At 33.8% G+C, this 20,389-nt stretch overlaps 1 protein-coding gene across 1 annotated transcript in view; it reads left to right on the forward strand.

The window, feature by feature from the left end:
• Positions 1-19,277, forward strand: part of LOC114332162 (serine proteinase stubble) — a 71,736-nt gene extending 52,459 nt beyond the window's left edge. The window contains exons 5-6 of the mRNA XM_028281901.2: positions 3,231-3,482; positions 19,113-19,277. Coding sequence (XP_028137702.1) covers positions 3,231-3,482; positions 19,113-19,231 — 371 coding nt within the window. The 3' untranslated portion in view covers positions 19,232-19,277. The remainder of the gene's footprint in view (positions 1-3,230; positions 3,483-19,112) is intronic.
• The last annotated feature ends 1,112 nt before the right edge of the window (positions 19,278-20,389 follow it).

Genomic DNA, 20,389 nt, shown 5'->3' on the forward strand with positions numbered 1-20,389 from the left:
GAGAAGAGATCGTAACAAAACTCTTGAGGGTGTAACAGCCGCATGTAAGATAAATGGAGTACCCATTAAAAACCTTGGCCACTTATTTTGGATGACACTATCACCTTAGCCGAAACTATTGAAATCTTCAGTGACTGGTGTATATACGGGAATTCGGTCTAACAATGAATGTCAAGAAGACAAATCTTATAAAAATATCTACAAGAAATAGCCAGTGGTGCTCAGACTTATACTGCGTGGGATCTACCACATAAACCGCAAGCGTCCAGCGATCGACTGCTAGTAAAAACATTTTGAAAATAAAAAACTTAATTGCACATGTCAATTTTATAAAAAGTGGTAACTACTGAGAGTTGTAAATAAAGTCATGTTTTTCATCTTAATTTTATTTGGATGTTGATGCATGGCACTGCATATCATCCACAAGTTTGTCATATTATGACGACACGTACTCGTAATTACAGATGGCAAACCGCAAGCATGATGAGAGATGTTCGTCAGCTAGCCGATTACGATACTTTGATTTCACTACCTTCATTTGAGAAAATGCAGACTCACAAAATTATGTTTATCCAAAGAATACTGTGAGCTGCAGAGCTACTTGCCTCAAAGACGGATATTTGTTAGACGATATGAAAGAACAAAATTTTGTATCGATCGCTCTGGATTTAAGGTGTAAATCCGAAATTTTCAGTACCTCATTTTGGAAGGAAATAATCTCCATATTGAATGTAATGTATATGTCAGTGACAATTTTTCACATCTCTTCACAAGAAAATATATTAGACATGAATTTTACAATATCTGTCAGTTTTTTAAATTGAGCGAATCATCTTGCAAATGAGCGGTTACACTGTTTTTCAACGATGGAAAGTTATTTAAATCCTTTCTGTTCCAATTTGCTTTTTGACAAAATATGTAATGTACTGCGCTTATCCTATCGATAATTGTTTTATTGAAAGCCAGATCACTGAGCCATTCTTCGTTTTGAAGTAAATGAGCACCGCCCCTCGTTCTTATAGAAAAGAAATTATTTCGGGAAGTAACTCCTGACGTCGTTCCAAGCTTCGCGCTCTGATTGAATTCACAATTTTTGTTGTCATCTTCATGACGTCGTCCATATTTAAAATTCTGGAACACAATTGCTGCTGGTGAATGATGCAATGAAATGAAAAAAAAAAGCTGGAAAGTCATCGTTAGCTCGACATAATGCAACACATCCATTGTTAACGCCAGTCATGGACGATGCACCATTAGTTTTAATACACACTAGTTTGTAAATCGGTAGCTCGTATTGTTTTACAAAATTTAAAAAAAAATTGTTATCTTCTCCGCGAATTTTTTCTTTCAGAGGCAGTATTGTTTACAATTCTTCTTTAGCCAACATATCCATAAATATATATTCGATCCGAATGAAAATACACAACAGGGTGGTATCAGGCATATCGGTTGACTTGTCAAATTGCAAAGAAAAGTATATACACTTCATAATATCACTTTTAACTATGCTTTCCATCTTTGTCCATGACTTCGATACGTCTAATAGTAACCGTTGGACATTATAACCGGACTTCTTTGGTAGCAGACATAATACCTTCTCCATTTTTATTTTTTTCGTGAATCGCGATCGACTTCAAAAACTTTGACGATGGGCCATTTGAGCACCGCTGAAGTAGACCAATATACATAGTTGAATTAGCAGAAAATTAAAAATAGAATAGAAAAGACTACAGAAAAGAGTTATGTTGACTAGATGCTAAGTTTTTTAGACTTTGTTTTATGGAATGGAAGCTTGGACCTTAAATACGGCGTCAATAAAAAAACTGAAATCATTGGAATTGTGGGTGTATAGAAGAATTCTGAAAATATCATGAACAGAATACGTCACACGAAAGAGGTTCTGAGAAAAATGAATAAAGGAATGGAAACGTTAAATACAATCAAAACAAGAAAATTGGAATACCTCGGACATATTACTCGGGAATTTCAAGGAAAAAGAAGCATACAGAGACGTGGAATATCATGTCTATGCAACCTGAGAGAATGGTACGGATATAGGAATGAACTTTTAAGAGTAGTCGCCTCTAAAGTACGGATAGTTATGATTAGAGAGTGGAATATATGCAAAGTGCATATAGATGCATGTATTGCATATTTTCAGACAACAAACACAACATTGCATATTTAAGCTAAACACGATTTATTTTGCATATTTTAAAAATAAATTATATAAAAGTTTAAAATGTTCCTCTCTTAGTTGGAATTTTATAACTTCGATATGAACGAGCTCGTTATTTATCTATCTATCGCTCATTATTATCTATCTGGACTTTCCCATTACTACCCGAATTTAACAATTATCGGTGTTCCCAGAAAAATATTATTTTATTGGCGTAGCAAGTCGTAGGTACCTACCTGCTTTTAAGGGTCTAATATTTATTTTGTCAGTTTCCGGCCAACATTTGTTTAAAGTAAACGTTGTATCGTATTTAGTGTTATTGATGTGATTGGTATATTGAGTTAAAGCTAAGTGGAGACAAAGTATTTTGCAAGGCTTGTTCCAAAATCGTAAGTTACATTCATTTTCACATTTCATTTTTTAAATGAGGAACTGACAAACAAAAGCATCATGTCCAACAAAAGAAATTTTTCTGGAAAGAGTGTTTTTATTCGACAAATTGTTTTTATGTGAAAAATAAATATGTATTAAACATAAATGTAGGTTGGATTTTTTAAACATAAATGTTTATATTTAATATATTGTTTTATTTTTGAGTATTTTTAATATGAATTTGCATATTTAGACAAATTTAGAAAAAATACCTGCATATTTGTAGTAAAAGTAATGCATATATGCGCATATTTTGGTAATGTTGTGTTGCATATATTCCGCTCTCTAGTTATGATCATTGCCGACCTCCGCCGCGGAGATGGTACTTGAAATATATTCCAGATCTAACAAAAATGTTAAAAACTCTTCGCAGGTTGGTGGCTCACCATGTAGGTAATTTTCGGGTCGTCTAAGGGTCCCGTACACATCCCTACGTCAAACTAGGTTTTAGGATAATCTTATGCTTTATGTGTTCAAAATAGGAGCATTGTGCAACATTCCTGTGATATCTTAAAATTTTCATCAGAGCTCGTTTTTATAGCCAGTAAGGAATATGTTCCATATTTCACATGCACTCCATTGGTTGCGATTTATGACAAAATTACTTCTTATCTTTTAGCTCGTGAACCATCTGGAAAAACAGGCACAGTGATTGGATGGGGTAGAACCTCAGAAGGTGGTATGTTACCCAATATAGTACAAGAAGTTGAAGTTCCTATTTTGACACAGACTCAATGTAAAAGTATGAAATATAGAGCTTCTAGGATAACAAGCTATATGTTATGTGCAGGAAAAGGCACCCAAGATTCTTGTCAAGGTGACAGTGGTGGTCCTCTCCTAGTACACAGTGGAGATAAATACGAAATTGCAGGTAAGAAATTGTCATACATAGCTCCTTAATATAGTCAAATTATCTATTTAAGCCTTATTCTATCCAATTTTAAAAATAAGCTCCGCTGTGTTCTTCACTGGTCTCTATTATGTATTGTTGACATCTATCTTGTACCAGCTGGTTTTTGAGATCTTTCTGAAACTATTTTCCTGTGGAATTTGTATATTATCTATTAAATTTATTGGCAATAAAACAATTAAACTATTTTCTTGTGGAAATTCTATATTACCTATTAAATTTTTTGGCAATAAAACAATTCTACAATTTTAATTGAAAATACGTTATATTTGATATTTTGAGGTAAAAAATTGAAACGTTAAAATATGTTTTGACGTTTAGATTTTAACTTCGGAAAACGTTCTCAAGATATTTTTTAAAATAAAACCAAAATTTCATGGCGAAAATATGTATGGTACATTCTTGTATACTTACAATTTCAACATCTTGGATATTATATTGCTATTGTAAGCATTTCTGTCTTAAAAGGTTCCGAAGCTGTTTCTTGTGGCATGTCAAGTTGAAATTGTGTTCAAAACAGATTATTTTAAACATAGATATTAAACCAATAAATAAAACATAACCTATGTCTAAAAGGTACAGATTAAGTGAAGCCGAGACCGCCATTTGCATTGAGGAAAGAATTGTTTTCTTTTGGTTGCATAACACAAACTTTTAAAAGTTCTGCATATTTCAACAAAAAACTATAGTAGGATACGAGTTATAAATTTAAAATAACATAGTAAATGTACCCGTCAAACGAAACACAAGCACTTTTTAACCGGTAAGAACAACAATCAACATTGCTGAAATTTACTTCTATTAGCTTTTTTAATGGCATATATATGTTACAGTTCAAGTTGATTATCCAGTTGGAGTTGACTCCAACTAGTTGGAGTCGACTCTAACGGCTGGTTTCAGTAAAAGTTGATTATAAATATAAAATGAAGAATTATATTCAACATTTACTAGTAAAAGTAGACTCCAACTAGGAAAAGTATACTCTTCCCAATGCCATTTAGTGAAAGTTGATTCTGATTCACACAAACAGCCGATTCTAGAAATTAAATGTTACTGAATATGTTCAAATAAGTCTAGGCTGTATCGTCGCCCCCGTTAGGTAAATTACTCCAGTTCGATTTTTTTTGCACAAACTTACTAAAAAAGAGGTCCTCTTCGACCAAATAACGAATCCACAGGGTGTCAGATGGTACTGTGGTCGAAAAATTGTTTAAACAATTTTTTTAAACAAACTCACAAAAAAAATTATTTAGGACAATTTTCTTTACATCATTTAGGTCATTCGAAGCAAAAGAAGTCTTTTGTGATTTTTCTGTAAAATTTTGTTGTTCTCGAGTTATACGCGATTTAAAATTTGCAAAATACGAAAATGACCATTTTCAAGGCTTAATAACTCAGTTAAAAATTATTATTATGAAAGTCCCAAAGTCACCAAATAAAATTTTAACGACCCCCTACAAGATACTGAAGAAATTTTTGTTATTATTTTATTTCTAAGCGGTTATTTTTAATTATTAACAATGAGCGCTAGGAGCGTATTGACGCAGCTAACAATGTGAGTGCGAGTGAGATGCACCATTGCACTATTTTGACGTTTAAAAATTCAAACTTCTGTCAAACCACAAAACTGTCAAAACTTTTTTTGTAATTTATAGCTCACATGTCATCACCATGACAAGTCGAAAGTTCTTCTTCTTGTGGTGCTTTCTCCTTTAGTGGAGGTTAGCGACTACACTGGCAAATCTGTCTCTGTCCAATGCGGCTCTAAACAAAGATGTTGAATCAAGGCCGGTCCAGTTTCTGATATTTCTAAACCATGAAATCTGGCGCCTACCGGGACCCCGTTTTCCTTCACTCTTACCCTGGATGATCAGTTGCGTGAGGCGGTACTGTTCGTTTCTCATTATGTGTCCCAGGTAGCTAACTTTTCTGACTTTAATGATTTTTAGCAGTTACCTATCTGTACCTATTCTCCTCCGAACATATTCGTTGGTGGTGTGGGTTGTCCAAGGTATTTTCAAGTCTCTTCTATAAAGCCAGAGTTCAAAGGCGTCCAACTTGTTCATCAGTGTTGTGTTGTGTCCAGGCCTCCGTTCCATACAAAAGTATTGACCACACATAGCAATGCAGAAAATGACATCTAAGGCTGATATTAATGCTACTGTTACAAAATAAGCTTTTCATTTTGATAAGCCCCTGTCGGGCTACCTCTATTCTCGCTCTTGACTTCTTGTTTTTAATCAAGTTGATTGTTGAACCAGCAACCAAGATATTTGTACTGGCTTACGTATTCAAGCTGTTGATGTTTCACATATTTATTGGAAGAGGTAAATTTTTGTTCCTTGATATTCGTATAACTTTGGTTTTCGCAGTATTGATCTTCATCCCCATTTTTTCACAATTCTCAGTAACCCTATCCAACAGTATCTGCAGACTATGGTCCGAATCAGTCATTAATACTGTGTCATCTGCATAGCGGATGTTATTTACTCTCTGACCGTTTATCCTGATTCCTTCTGAAGGGTGCGATAAAGAGTTCGCAAATATTACCTCAGAGTAGACGTTAAAAGTATGGGTGATAGCACACAATCCTGTCTAATACCTCGTTGTATTTCAATTGGCCTTGACGGATTACCATTGGTCTTTATGATTGCTGTCTGATTCCAATAAATAGCCTCTATAATTTTAGAATCTTTTTTGTCGACTCCGATGTCATTCAATCTTTCTAACAAGGTCTTGTGCTTCACCCTATCGAACGCTTTCTCAAAATCTATGAAACAGATAAAAAGGTCTGCTTGCTGATCTTTGTATCTTTGTGCAAGAGTTTGAAGACAGAATATTGCTTCTCGTGTCCCCATAAATTCCCTGAAGCCAAATTGTTCTTGACCGGTGACCTCATCACATTTTTTATAATATATTCTGTTCTGTATGATACGCAAGAAAAGCTTCAGAATGTTATTTAATAGACTTATAAGGCAGAAGTCCTGGCATAATTTGGCGTTCTTCTTTTTAGGCAGTAGTATGAAGACTGATTCAAGCCATATTTTAGGGATAGTCCCTGTATTGTAAACATTCTTAAATAGTCCAAGAAGAAGATCTAAGTTTTCCTCGTTGATTAACTTCAATAGCTCAGCTGGTATTTCATCTTTTTCTACAGATTTGTTGTTTTTTAGTTGACGTAGAGCATATTCCAGTTCGGACTTTAGTATTGGAAGACCTTCGTCGTTTTCGGTATTTAATGTAGGAGGTTCTCTGATGTCATAGAAGAGTTCCTTTATATAGTCTTCTCACATGTTTATTTGTTCTTTAGGGCTTGAAATCAGTTTGCCTTCTGCGTTGATTAGATTATTTGGTCCTTGTGAGTATGTCGTGCCTGTGAATTCCTTGAGTTTCTTACACAGATGGAAGTCATCATATTTTTTATATAAGTTTTCGATTTCTTCACATTGCTCTGTTATCCATTTTTCTTTTGAAATTTTTATTTTTTGTTTAATGGTTCAATTTAATGCTTTGTACATTGCTTTGTGTTGTTTGCATTTTCTTCTTTCATCCATTAAATCCAATATTTCCTCTGTCATCCATCTTTGCTTCCGTGGTCGCTGTTTTGTGAGCATTTCAGTTGCCGTTTTAAGGGCGTGTCTGATTTCCTCCCGAAGGCGAAAGTTAAGGATGTTTAATTATATGAAAGTGTGCTAAAAAACAGTGCGAAAAAGTAAAACCCATTTAAAATACATTGTTACTTCAGACACACTTTAAACATTTAAACTTACTGCTATCTATATTTACAATTTTCACACAATAAAACCTTTACATTTTGACATAATATGAGATAGAGTAGATAAAAATTAAGGATTATTATACGGATATATTTCTTTGAGTAAGTTTGTGCAAAAATCGAATCGGAATAATTTACCTAACGGGGGCGACGTTACAGACTATACTAATAAGTAGTTGAAACGGTCAAAACAAAGAAACGCACACTCATCAAAAATGCATTTGAGATTCTCATATAATCAACATTTACTGAATCGATCCAGGAAGAGTCAACTCGAACTAGTAAAAGTTTATTTAAATTTTTAAAATCAACTTTTACTGCTCGTTTCAGTTGGAGTTGACTCCAACTAGTTGGAGTCAACTCTAACTGAGAATCAACTTGAACTGTAACATATACACTAAACGCAAAAAGTCTCGCATTATTTTTGAAACGGAGAACAAGTTTAAAAATAATTTTTAATTTTTAGCAGAATGTTATAATACTCGTCTATCGTCTTCTTTAGGTGTCTGCAAACCCATGACATTTCAAGTTGAAGCGTGTTTTTGCCGAAAAAAAAAACAGTTAACAAATCATTGTTAAACGAGAATATTTATTTTGGATATTTTTTTGTTCGAGAATTTGATCTGTGTACTAAATCTGCTTGAATTTTCAATGAAGAGGTGCGTTCTTACAAAAAATGAGTAATATAACGTCAGAACAAGCAGCTCAAATTATAGCTTTAATTGGAAATGGACGATCGCAGCAATATCTTGTTGATGTTATGAGAATCCACAATGCATCATTTCAATTGCTTTAAGAAGGTATACAGAAAGTGGAGGATACACAAAAAGACCAGTTTCAGGGCTTCCCAGTTGCACGAACCCCGCAGATGAACGTTATTTACATCTGCAGACTTTGATACACATCATGTTACAGCTAGACAACTGCTAAATGATCTTTAGAAACAGATTAAGACAATTTGGAATCAGAGTCAGAATGCATTTTACTGCTCCACTGTTACCGAGTGCACACCGTATAACACGTTTAAGTTTTGCACCAGGATATGTTGATTGGGATATTAACGACTGGACTAATATTCTTCTCAAGCACTGGTTGAGAAGAATATTAGTTATTAGTAATTACGTCAGATTACGGTGAAAAATTTAAGGTTCTTCACTGCGGCAATGGAATGTGCAAACTCAGCAAGCGGTGGCTTCCAACGCATCCTTGGAAATCACCGCTATTATTTTTCACGGTACAGTTCTTTATGACGTCATTCATCGCAGTGTCACGGTCGCAGCCTGTCGGCACCGCTCTCGAGGAAACCAGCGCTTTACTGATGAGTCCAGATTTTCACTTTGTGGATCCGACAGACACTTTGCACTCTCAGTTTGATTTCTTGTTGTTGACCTGTTGAGTTGTTATTATAGTGTTATTACTTGGCCTCGATCATGTAGGTAAATAGCCATGCTTTTAGTTGAACATTTTGAGGACGGTATTTGTACCTTCAGAATCATTCTGATTGTTTTGTGTATTTGTTTATTATGTGTTTATATATTATACGTTTCTATATATTGTGTGCTTATGCATTATGTATAATTGTATATGGCGTATCTTTGACTTTATATTAATCCATCAATGTTGGTATATTCTTGTTGCAACCAGAGCCTGCTACATTCTGCTAATGGGTTTGCTATACACCTTTCTTCATTAAGTAAGATGAGATGCTAGGACAATGAGCACAGATTACAATGGAAAGATGCATCAATATTCATGAAAGAAACAGATAAAAAAAGAGAAAAATCAAAGAATCAGAAGTCAATATTAAGAAAGAAATACTTAAGACGATTAAAAGTAAAAAAAATACCCTTGGATACGCCTACGAACGAACTTAACTTTGAAAAATATATCAGCAGTACTTTACTCATGCATACAACAGCAACAGAAGTAAATAAACTAAACAAGGACATCGTAGATACAATAACACAACCCCAACAAAAGTTTGACACCGAACATGACAAAGGAAAAAATAAATGGAAGATCGTGTAGAGTACTGAAAAGTCAGGGAAATATTGACGAACTATAAGTCAACACCTTCAACTATCTGACGATATATTAAAAAAAATGCAAGAACTAGAAAAGTATAGAAACTATAGAATCAATGGCAAAATACACACAATTACAAACTTCATGGAAATATACATAATCTCAGATATACCAAGTACATAGGTCTGGATCCCGCGTATGAAAAAAAAGTTGATTAATAGCAAGCTGAAAATTTGTTAATAACTTAAGGGTGTCTAGTCGGATAAACTTTGATATATGGGAACACTGGAACAGGGGCAGTTTTAATTGTGAAACAGGTTAAAAATTTGGAACGGTCAGACCACGAAAACGTCACATTTATTTTTTCCGACAGAATAGACTTATGCCTGGTTGCACCAACAGATCTTAAGCTCCAGCTTAGCTAAGCTCTACTTATAGATAGGGCCTCCTTGAGTATCACTTACGTTGCACCATAATTTTAGATTCTTACCTTATTATCAATTATATCTTTTATTATATTATGGTATTCTTATTGTAATATATTATAATTATATTATATTAATTCTTATGATATTCTCGACTTAAGCCTAAGATCTGTTGGTGCAACCGGGCATTAAACTCTCCGAACAGAGATTAAACTCTCATGCAAAAATCAGACTGCTATTTATCACCTGTCATAATTCCTGTCATTTGACATATTCTACATGTTCCACTCATTACAACGCCCATTTGGTGATAAATAGCAGTCTGATTTTTGCATGAGAGTTTAATCTCTGTTTGGAGAGTTTAAGTCTGTTCTGTCAAACAAAATACATGTGCCGTTTTCGTGGTCTGACCGTTCCAAATTTTTAACCTGTTCCACAATTAAAACTTCCCCTGTTCTAGCGTTCCCATATATCAAAGTTTGTCCGACTAGACACCCTTAAGCTATTAATAAATTTTCAGCTTGCTATTAATCAACTTTTTTTTCATACGCGGGATCCAGACCTAACATTACATGTAGTAATCCCCATTGAAATTGTAGAAGCACTGGGGACTTCTCTAAAGAAAAAATATCGATTTATTTCCAGTCATCTCAGAAATCTATGACACCTTGAATACTCATGACCCAAATTTGAAAAATCTTTACAAAAGAATAGATGAAATTCACAGTCATCTTACGAGAAGCCCTGACAATGAAAATGAATCTTTATTCCATACGATCAGGGAAATGAAACAAGACATTTTTAATCTGGTGTCAATATTTATGGGCAATCATGAAGAGACTGTGAAGGTCCAAATTCAGGATACATCAAAGGAAGAGATAGTGAAGGAAATGGCTGACTTGAAAATGACTATCAACCAAATGGCACACAAAATTGAAAAGCTAAGTACCAATGAAAAACCAAATAAAACTCCACCGCAAACCATAAAAAAGTCCATTTCAACTCAAACTGATCCTGCAGAAACCCAAGAGCCTTTAGTGTCTTCTCCTTCAAAGGTAAATACTGTACCACCTACCAAATATACTGTAAAAGAAAACTGGCATTATGTGGTTGTATCAAAAATTCCGCCTCCTTATACTGCTAAACAGATTGCACACTATGTCAAGGAGAAACTTGGTACCACCGATTTTATTCGATGCTTCCCATTGCTGAGGGATACGGATAGACCAGACTCTGACTTTAAGATCGGTGTGCAAAATCAAAGTTTCATCAAGTTGCTGAAAGATCCAAGTTTGTGGCCGCCTGGTACTGTAGTTGACAACCTTAATGACAATCCTCCAGCGCATGCCAATTCAGCTTCAACGACCATAAAAGTAGCGGCTCCAGCATCCAGTACTCCTTACACGACACCATCAACACCTACTAAGGAGGGCATATCCATTCAGGTTGGTTCAGATAGGGATGCCATTATTGCAAGTAAGTCCTTTAATAAACAAAAATTCAAGTATTGTGCTTACGGAGAAAACTATGAAAAAGGATGATGGGCTTTGTATGGACCCGATGACTCCACCTATAGTGCGGCTATCTCGTACTGCGGATGTGGCAAATAGTCGTTACTTGTTAGCTAGACTGAGGGACCCTGGAATTTTGAATCCTCTTCGACTCTTCCTTGCCTATCTCCATGATCAGCCCTCGAGTACGTGTTAGGATGGGCACACCAACACCACCATTAAGTTGACGCTGGCTTCAGAGGGACTTCCTACTGACGTGGATTCCCTGCGTAAGCTGTATCACAGATTCCATGAGGCTTATGGTATTAGTACTGCTGAAGTTGAAGCAGATCTTTCGGCTTTTGGAACCTTCTTTTCCACTGAGACACGCCTTCGACTCCAGAAAATTAGGGAATGTCAGAATAAATATTTTTCGGGTAATTTTCCATCTAGCAAAAAATTTTTTTAAATAAATTGACGCGTACAGAAGATCAAGCGCCTTCTGACAATTTGGACGATAGCAAGCTAAGTTTATTTCTCATTAACATTCAGTCCTTAAGACACAAAACTGATGAATTACTTCTATTACTAGAAGAGCTAAATTTTCCTGAGATTGTTGCCATAACTGAACATTGGTTAAATGTTCATGAACCTGTGTTTACTAAAAATTACACTATTATATCCAGATTTAACAGGAGTAGATTATCTCATGGGGGTACTTTGATTATGTCTACACAAAATGACTTTTCAGCAGTGACCAAATTTGATAATTTATTAATTGAAAAAGTTTTTGAATTCTCCATAATTTATCAGAAATCTTCTGACCTCTATATTATTTGTATTTATAGAACTCCCGATGCGGATGTGCAGATTTTCTTACAACAACTACTTAGCTTGCTAGAATGTATTCTTTCAAAAAGTAAATTAATTCTATGTGGCGATCTAAATATTGACTACTCCAGTGTGTGTACCGCTCAAGAATCTCTTCATTCTATCTTTGATTCCTTTGGTATAGGTATGCATGTAAATTCCCCAACCAGAATAACTAAAACTAGCTCTAGTATCATTGACTATGTCGTATCGTCTTTAGCTCCAAATTCTACTGACTGTACTGTTTTCAACTCAGGTTTCTCTGATCATGAAGCAGTATTGACTACATTTTGGTTAAAATCAAAAAATAGTAGTGAAAACACGCAACGAAAATTGTTCCGTGTCTTTGGAGAACAAAATTTTCTAACATTTAAACACCTATGTCAAACAACTGACTGGGACTTCCGCTCTGTTGATGTCGACATCGAGTTTTCTAGATTCATAAAGTTATTGTCTGGTCTTGCATACGAATCCTTTCCTCTTAGGCCCATCAAAACTAAACATCGTAAACCCTGGTCAACTAGAGGTCTACGTATATCTGCAAAGAACATGCGCTCATTATCGTACCTAAAAAAATTCTCGGACAACATATCCTTCCATGATTACGTTAGGCTTTACAAGAAAATTTACCATAAAGCCATAAAGGCCGCCAAGGAAATTTATTACAATGCGAGGCTGGCTAAATCAGCTAATGTTGCTAAGGAAACGTGGTCTATCGTAAATGAACTGAGAGATAAGACTTCTTCTCCCACCACAATCCCGATTTCTCCTGAGACCCTGAACAATTACTTTGTAAATGTGGCAAAAAATTTAACAAATACTATACCTCTTTCTCAGGATCCGATTTCATATCTTTCTCATAGGAATGTAAATAGTTTCTTTTTTACACCCATAGTATTAGGTGAGCTACGCTCTACAATAAATGACATTAAAAATAAATCGTCATCGGGGACTGATGGCCTCACTCTTAAAATGTTTTCTGCTCTACCTGATTGCACTTTAAACCATCTTACTACCATAATAAACAGGTCATTCGAAACTGGGGTTTTTCCAAGCTGCCTTAAGACAGCGATAATTATTCCTATACACAAAGGAGGCGATAAAGATCTTGCTTCGAATTATCGCCCTATTGCACTCCTGCCCACGTTGTCGAAGATAATTGAAAGTCTGGTAAAAAAAAGAATCTTATCTTTCCTGTTGAAATACAAATTGCTTACTCCACATCAATTTGGATTCCTGAGTGACAAATGCACGAATGATGCTATGTTCTTCCTTTTCGATCATGTTTACTCCAGTCTAAACAACCATCACTCTACAGCAACAATTTTCTGTGATTTCTCTAAAGCATTCGATTGTGTAAACCATAACATCTTGACTGACAAATTACAGCACTATGGATTTAGGGGAAAGGCTCTTAAATGGCTAAAATCATATCTTAATAAAAGAAGTCAGTTTGTAAGGGTTGACACGAAGACGTCTTCTTGCATGCCATTAGAATGTGATGTACCTCAGGGTTCAGTTCTAGGCCCTATATTGTTTCTGATATACATAAATGACATCTCTAGTCTGAACATTAAAGGTAAAATATGTCTCTTTGCAGATGATACTAGTATTACTTGGAGTAACACGGATATTATGGATCTTCGCAATACCATAGCTACAGACCTAGTCACCATTAAATCGTGGTGCGATTCGAATCTCCTGTTATTTAACGTTTCTAAAACCAAAGTCCTACCTTACAACAGTATGATGCAACCTTTAGTACTTAATAACAACAGTCTAGAGGTAGTTGAATCGGTGAAGTTCTTAGGGCTTATTGTGGATAAGTCTCTAAAATGGAACTTGCACATTGATGCCTTACACAAAAAATTAAGTTCTGCTTGTTTTGCGCTAAGATCAGTTGCTACGGAAATGAATTTGTCAACATCTAGGACCGTTTATTATGCCCTTTTTGAGTCTCATCTTTGGTACACCCTTCCATTCTGGGGTACGTGTTGTGCGACTCAATTTGAGCGTATTTTTAAACTACAAAAGAGAGCTCTTCGTTACTACCTGAGACTCAATAGCAGAGTTCATTGCCAAGAATTCTTTAAAAAATTTAAAATATTAACTCTTCCTTCTTTGTTTGTTTTTGAATCCGTTTGTTTAATCCGCAAACATGCATCAGAAGGTCCAGAGAGACCCACTCACAACTATCCCCTTAGAAACGTGGAGCATAATCTTTATCTGCCAACCCCACGGTCTGAGCTGGTTAAGTGCTCTATACTATACAATTCGAGAAAAATGTACAATCACCTGCCATCTAACATCAAATCTATTGCAGCATTTCCCGCTTTTCGCAAGGCCTTGAGAGCTTATTTGCTGGAGAGAGCTTTTTATACAGTGAATGACTTTTTTATAAACGATTTGAATTCAGCAAATTGACTTGCAGGATTATTACTTTCGAGTACTTTTATACATATTTGCAGCGGCATAGAACTTTTGATTTACTTTCCCTTTCCCTTTTCCTCGTTCGCCTTCTTTTTGCTCTGACGTTGTATACATATTGTTTGCAAAATTTTTAATTTTTTAATGTGTACTTAATAACTATAAAATTATATAAAGTAGTATAACTCAAGCCATTTACTTGGTGTCTGTTTCTGTTTTTGTTTTGTTTGTAGTTTTTTATTATTTTTTGTTTTTTATTGTATTTTTTTATTTTGTATAAGCTTTGTCCACAAATTGGTAAAATTTTTTGACAATAAAGCATACCTTAGTTACTTACTTACTAGTAGAAAGTGTCTATATAACATAATAAAGTCAAGATAATCCACAGCTCATCTAACAGCAAATACGAAACATACAGATGATAGCATCGGATGATAACCAGATGTAGTCTGAAATATGATGTAGTCATTAAGGCAATTGACCTAGGAGGTCCACTTCTGATGTCAAGTCAAGAACACTTTTTAATATATACATATCGAAAACACATCCTCCTTCATAAAAAAGAAGATAAATTGGGTCTTGAAAACTATAGGCCCATTAGCTTACTGAACTAATTAGCTTAAATTCACCCATTAAGAAGAACAAGCAGGGTTTTGATCAGGCCACGGAACAAATGACCTTGACAAATGACATGTAGTGCCTTAAAACTTATTTTTGAATTTTGTTGGCTTCCACAATGCATTTGATAAAGCGGAAATAGTCGCTATTTTAAAAGTACATACTCTCATAATGGAGAGTTGATCACAGGTATGTGAATATTGTTCGAAATATAATATACGAAAATACAGTTATTATAAACCTTGATTATATGATTGAGATGATAAAAAGTAGCAGACAGATGTGGTAGGAAAATACTTTATCACCAAAACTATTCTTATAAAAGTCATAAAGTACGAATTTGAACATGGAGTTTAAAACATATTAACATCGATCTACATAAAGTAAATCATCTCCTATATGTCGATGACATTGTTCAGAAAGAAAGAAACGTGAAAGTTCGTAGCTGAACCGAAGTGGAAGACATTACCAAACATATTAAACGGCAAAATGGAGATGGTTGCAAAAAATATGTGAGGTGTACAAAAAATTTACTCGAGTGGAGACCATGAGCAGACATCAAAGTCATAAATGACCCCCAACATGATGGACCGACGATATAGCAGATGCGCAAAATAGTAGAAATAGCAGAAATAGGTGGAAATATTTAGAGAAAGCCTATTTTCAACAATGGACAAATCATTGCTGATTGTTGATGACGATGATTCTGTGTAATGCAGATTACTATATGTTTTTTTTTCTATATTTTTAGTTTTTGGCAGACCGCAAATATCCAATTTGTTTTCGCTTAGTTCTAGCAATTTTAGACCATTCTATATTCTACACTCTATAATCTATATTCAATAATTTTTGTATTTTGACAACGGCATCCGATTTGGACGTCGAAACGTTAATAAACTCTTTTTTTTTAGGAAAATTGTGGCTTGCGAACTATTTCTCATTAAAAATAGTTAATTACAAACATTTCACAAGAAAATAGCTTCAGAACAACATTCTATATTCCATTCAGCAAAACGCAGTATGTTTCTTTTTCCATCTCGTACACCTTCTTCTATTGTTATCGATATTCTATTCCGAGGCAGGTTTCTGCTATTAAAAAGCGTGTGTTGTCCCTTTGTGTGTGTGTGTGAAAAGACATTCATAGTCTGGGCTGATTATCGGAGAATAGACCATTTTTGGGAAAACTTATTTACCAGCAATTTTATGGCTGGAATCGAATCTTATGATTGTATATATTAATAATATAGGTATGCAAAGTCCGCAGATAGTGTGCTACTTTTTTATAAACAAAATGGCGCCCGAAAATCGTGTTTTTTCAATTTTTGCTCTATAACTCCAAAGATTTTAACTTTACACCAAAAATACTCAAATAAAAATTCACCGCAATTGCATAGAGACGTGTTTTTCCCGATTTACTTAGACGAAAAATTTCCCCGGAAAAAGCGGGTTTTTCCAACAAAATCTTTTATTTTCAACTAAAGTTTTAGATAAGTAATTGTTAATCAATAATTAAATAACTTGGCAATACAAAAGCCCTTTTCGTATAGATTATAATTCCAGAAGTCGATGGAAATTGAGTTAACAGTTTAGCAACAATTGAATTGTTAATTAAAAATTTACAGTCGCTATAATAACGACAATAATTATGATGCATAAGAATAACTACTATTTTTTCATATAAAGACACTATACCTATCTAATGTACTTTACAGAATTGAAATTAGACAATTTAAGCGGCCTCAGGAATAATTTAAAATTATAAAGAATTTTTTGGCTTATAAACAAATATAATATCTCGGGAAATATTAAACCAAATTAAATAGTAAAAACGGTATTCGAAAAATAGCGGCAAGGCGCTTTTTTTAAAAGAAAAAAAATTTAATTATGATGAGCAGTTCCTGAGATACAATCGGTCAAATTTGACCGGAATTTAAGGCAAAGATATAAACAATAGGATCATAATTCTTAAACCATCACCTTTTTATTTTTGTCCTCTTTCTCCACACCAAATTTTATATCCTTAAAATACTCATAACATATATTATTATAATAAAAACTATCGATAATACGTGTAACAATTGCCAAAAATAGCAAAATTCCAATCAAAAATTAGGTTGGAGAAAATGTAACCCTTAAAGTTCAAAATCGGTATACGTTAAAAAAATGCATTTTCTCGGCTTTCCATGGAGCAATTTCCTCCATTCTTTTTTTGTTCCCAAGTAACTCGAGTAGAGCCATCGAACTAATGCATCATTAAATGTCAAACTTGCTTTTGTTTTGTTGTAATAAATTTATTTATTTATTACAACACAAAATTTTAATTTGTTTAAATAAAAATTGTTTAAATAATTATACAACTTTCAAATGAGAATATTTATGTTTTTAACTTTAAAAGGTACACTTGTAGTAAGTTTATCTAAAAAAAGCCTAAAACTGGAAAAAATATGTAGTTTTCTGTTCTTATAAATAAATTAATCCATTATAAAAAAACAAAAACAATTTGACATTTATTAATGCGTTAGTTCGATGGCTCTACTCGAGTTATTAGGGAACAAAAAAAGAATGAAGGAAATTGATCCATGGAAAGCGGAGAAAATGCATTTTTTTAACGTATACCGATTTTGAACTTTGAGGGTTATATTTTCTCCAACCTAATTTTTGATTGGAATTTTGCTATTTTTGGCAATTTTCGCACGTATTATTGATAGTTTTTATTATAATAATATATATTATAAGTATTTTAAAGATATGAAAATTGGTGTGGAGAAAGAGGACAAAAATAAAAAGGTGATGGTTTGAAAATTATGATCCTATTGTTTATATCTTTGCCGTAAATTCCGGTCAAATTTGACCGGTTGTATCTCAGGAATCACTCGTCATAGTTAAACGTTTTTTCCTTTAAATGAAGCGTCCTGCTGCTGTTTTTCGAATACCGTTTTCACGATTTAATTTAGTTTAATACTTACCGAGATATTATATTTGTTTAAAAGCCAAAAAATTGTTTATAATTGTAAAATATTCCTGAGGCCGCTTAAATAGTCCAATTTCAATTCTGTAAAGTACATGAGATAGGTATAGTGTCTTTTTATGAAAAAATTATAGTCATTCTTATTAATCATAATTATTATCGTTATTATAGCGACCGTAAATTTTTAATTAACAATTCAATTGTTGCTAAACTGTTCATTCAATTTCCATCGGCTTCTGGAATTATAATCTGTACGAAAAGTGATTTTACATTATCAAGTAATTTAATTATTGATTAACAATTACTTATCTAAAATTTTAGTTGAAAATTAAAGATTTTGTTGGAAAAACCCGCTTTTTCCGGGGAAAGTTTTCGGCGAAGTGAGTAGGGGAAAACACATTTATATGCAGAATTTAATTGCGGTGAATTTTTATTTGAGTGTTTTTGGTGTAAAGTTAAAATCTTTGGAGTTATAGAGCAAAAATTGAAAAAAAAACACGATTTTCGGGCGTCATTTTGTTTATAAAAAAAGTAGCACACTATCTGCGGACTTTGCATACCTATATTATAAATACATATAATAATAAGATTCGATTCCAGCAATAAAATTGCTGGTAAATAACTTTTCCTTGTATTTTGCTAATTAGCCCAGAGTATCACCCTTTATCCGAGCTTAGAACTGGCAACGTTACTTTATTTAAACTACTCAATCTACCTAAGGATTATGTAGGGAAGTTAAAAATGAGAATGTCACTAAAAAATATATCAATTTTTCAATCGTTTATGCTTTGGCCACACGGGTGATTTTTTACGGCGCCGTAAGAGCAGTAAACCGGACGAGCCATTGTTCGACTAACTCCTATTTCATCTAAAATTGGTGGAGGAGTTAGTCAACCAATGGGCGCCGTAAATTATCGCGCCGTAAAAAATCACCCGTGTGGCCAAAGCGTTAACGTACAAAAGTTTAACTATATTTTCTTTTTTTTTTTTCAGGTATAGTTTCATGGGGTGTTGGATGTGGAAGACCGGGATATCCTGGTGTGTACACAAGAGTTTTCAAATATGTAAATTGGCTTCATAGAACCTTAGAAGACAGCTGTTTTTGCAGTTAAAACAAATAACGATATTTATTTATTTAATTAAAAATAAATGATTCAAGTCGTCTTTCATTTTACCTTTGATAAAATCAAATAATTTCCAACTTCCTTTTATTCTTATTCTTCCTGTTCTCATATTCGGACCTCTTTCTAAGTGTCGGATTGAAATCATTTACCTACTTACAATATCTTGTTTTTTCTATCATTTGTAACTTGCTTTATTTCTTCTTATAATTTTAGTTCTTTTTCTATATCCTTTATTTGTTTATGTGCCTTGCAAGAATTTCTGGACTAATTGTCTTGGTGTGTCTATATCATTTTAGTTGTTTTTGCATTATTTTTTTCTACTATTAGTGTTTGGTTTGTAGTTTTTCTGATTTATTTTAGTTTTTATTTCATCTGATTTAATTTTTTTATGTTTTTCTTAAGTCGTATTATATGTATATGTAAATTTCAGTTCCTTAACATGTTTAAAATTATTGTTGTTTATAAACTATCCAAATCCTTTTATTCTGTACCTGCACATGTTTAATCTGCGTCTATTACGTCCTATTTTTATAATGATGTATTATTTTCGCACTGCCTTTCCTTTTCTTTTATGTGTAAGGGTAATAGGTGATTTTTCCATTCCTCTGGTGTTCGTGTTCTTTACATATTTTCTTAGAGTTTTTTCTTAACTATTCTGTTCATTTTCTTTGTAAATTTCAGTACCTTAGCATGTTTAAAATTATTGTTGTGTATAAACTATCCAAATCCTTTTATTCTGTACCTGCACATGTTTCATCTGCGTCTGTTAACTCATTTTCAGTCTATCCGATCAGCAGTCAACACAAGACAACTCAACCGAGGAATCTTCGTGCTACTAGAAAAACTTATTTTAAGAAAGAGGCAATTATCGTTAACCCTTTTCAAACACGAATATACCATCAAACAGAAAATAGACCCAAGCTACTGACAAAAACGAAAAGACAAGCCATAAAAGTAAAAGTAAACTTAGGAATAGGGATGAGGCTCTAAACTTAAACACATCGTCGAAGTTACTAATAAAAACCCAACAGCCGAGTTGAGAAAAACAACATACATCGCTCAAACTGAACCGCTGAATCCGTTCCTGGGCACCTTAGATAACCATCGCAAGCCATACATCCATAATAAATTTATTTATGCTCTTCA

The sequence above is a fragment of the Diabrotica virgifera genome, chromosome 1, assembly GCF_917563875.1.
Source record: "Diabrotica virgifera virgifera chromosome 1, PGI_DIABVI_V3a".
Lineage (NCBI taxonomy): Eukaryota > Metazoa > Arthropoda > Insecta > Coleoptera > Chrysomelidae > Diabrotica > Diabrotica virgifera.